The following is a 215-nucleotide window of genomic DNA, read 5'->3' as shown; positions in this document are numbered from 1 at the left end:
CACCCTGAAGTCGGTCGCCAGCTCGATCTCGGAGCCTCCGATGTAAACGATAATTGTCCTGGAGGAGTGGCTGTGGTAGTTGACCGCCACCGCGTACTCCCCGCTCACCATGTCGGCCACCAGGAGGTGCTGACACCGGCCCTTGAACTCCAGGTGGTGGCCGTCGAAGGTCATGAAGTGCTGCTCGCCGATCATGTAGCCGGTCGCTGCGTGGC

The 215-nt window shown here is 62.3% G+C and overlaps 1 protein-coding gene across 1 annotated transcript in view; it reads right to left on the bottom strand.

Moving 5' to 3' along the window:
* LOC119586980 overlaps window positions 1-215 on the bottom strand; it is a gene marked incomplete in the record, with an annotated part of 81895 nt that overhangs the window by 8171 nt on the left and 73509 nt on the right. The window contains 1 exon segment of the mRNA XM_037935722.1: window positions 4-206. Coding sequence (XP_037791650.1) covers window positions 4-206 — 203 coding nt within the window.

Source organism: Penaeus monodon, chromosome 22 (genome assembly GCF_015228065.2).
Source record: "Penaeus monodon isolate SGIC_2016 chromosome 22, NSTDA_Pmon_1, whole genome shotgun sequence".
Classification (NCBI taxonomy): domain Eukaryota; kingdom Metazoa; phylum Arthropoda; class Malacostraca; order Decapoda; family Penaeidae; genus Penaeus; species Penaeus monodon.
The sequence above is the reverse complement of the archived record's forward strand: the minus strand, read 5'-3'. Positions and strand labels throughout refer to the sequence as shown.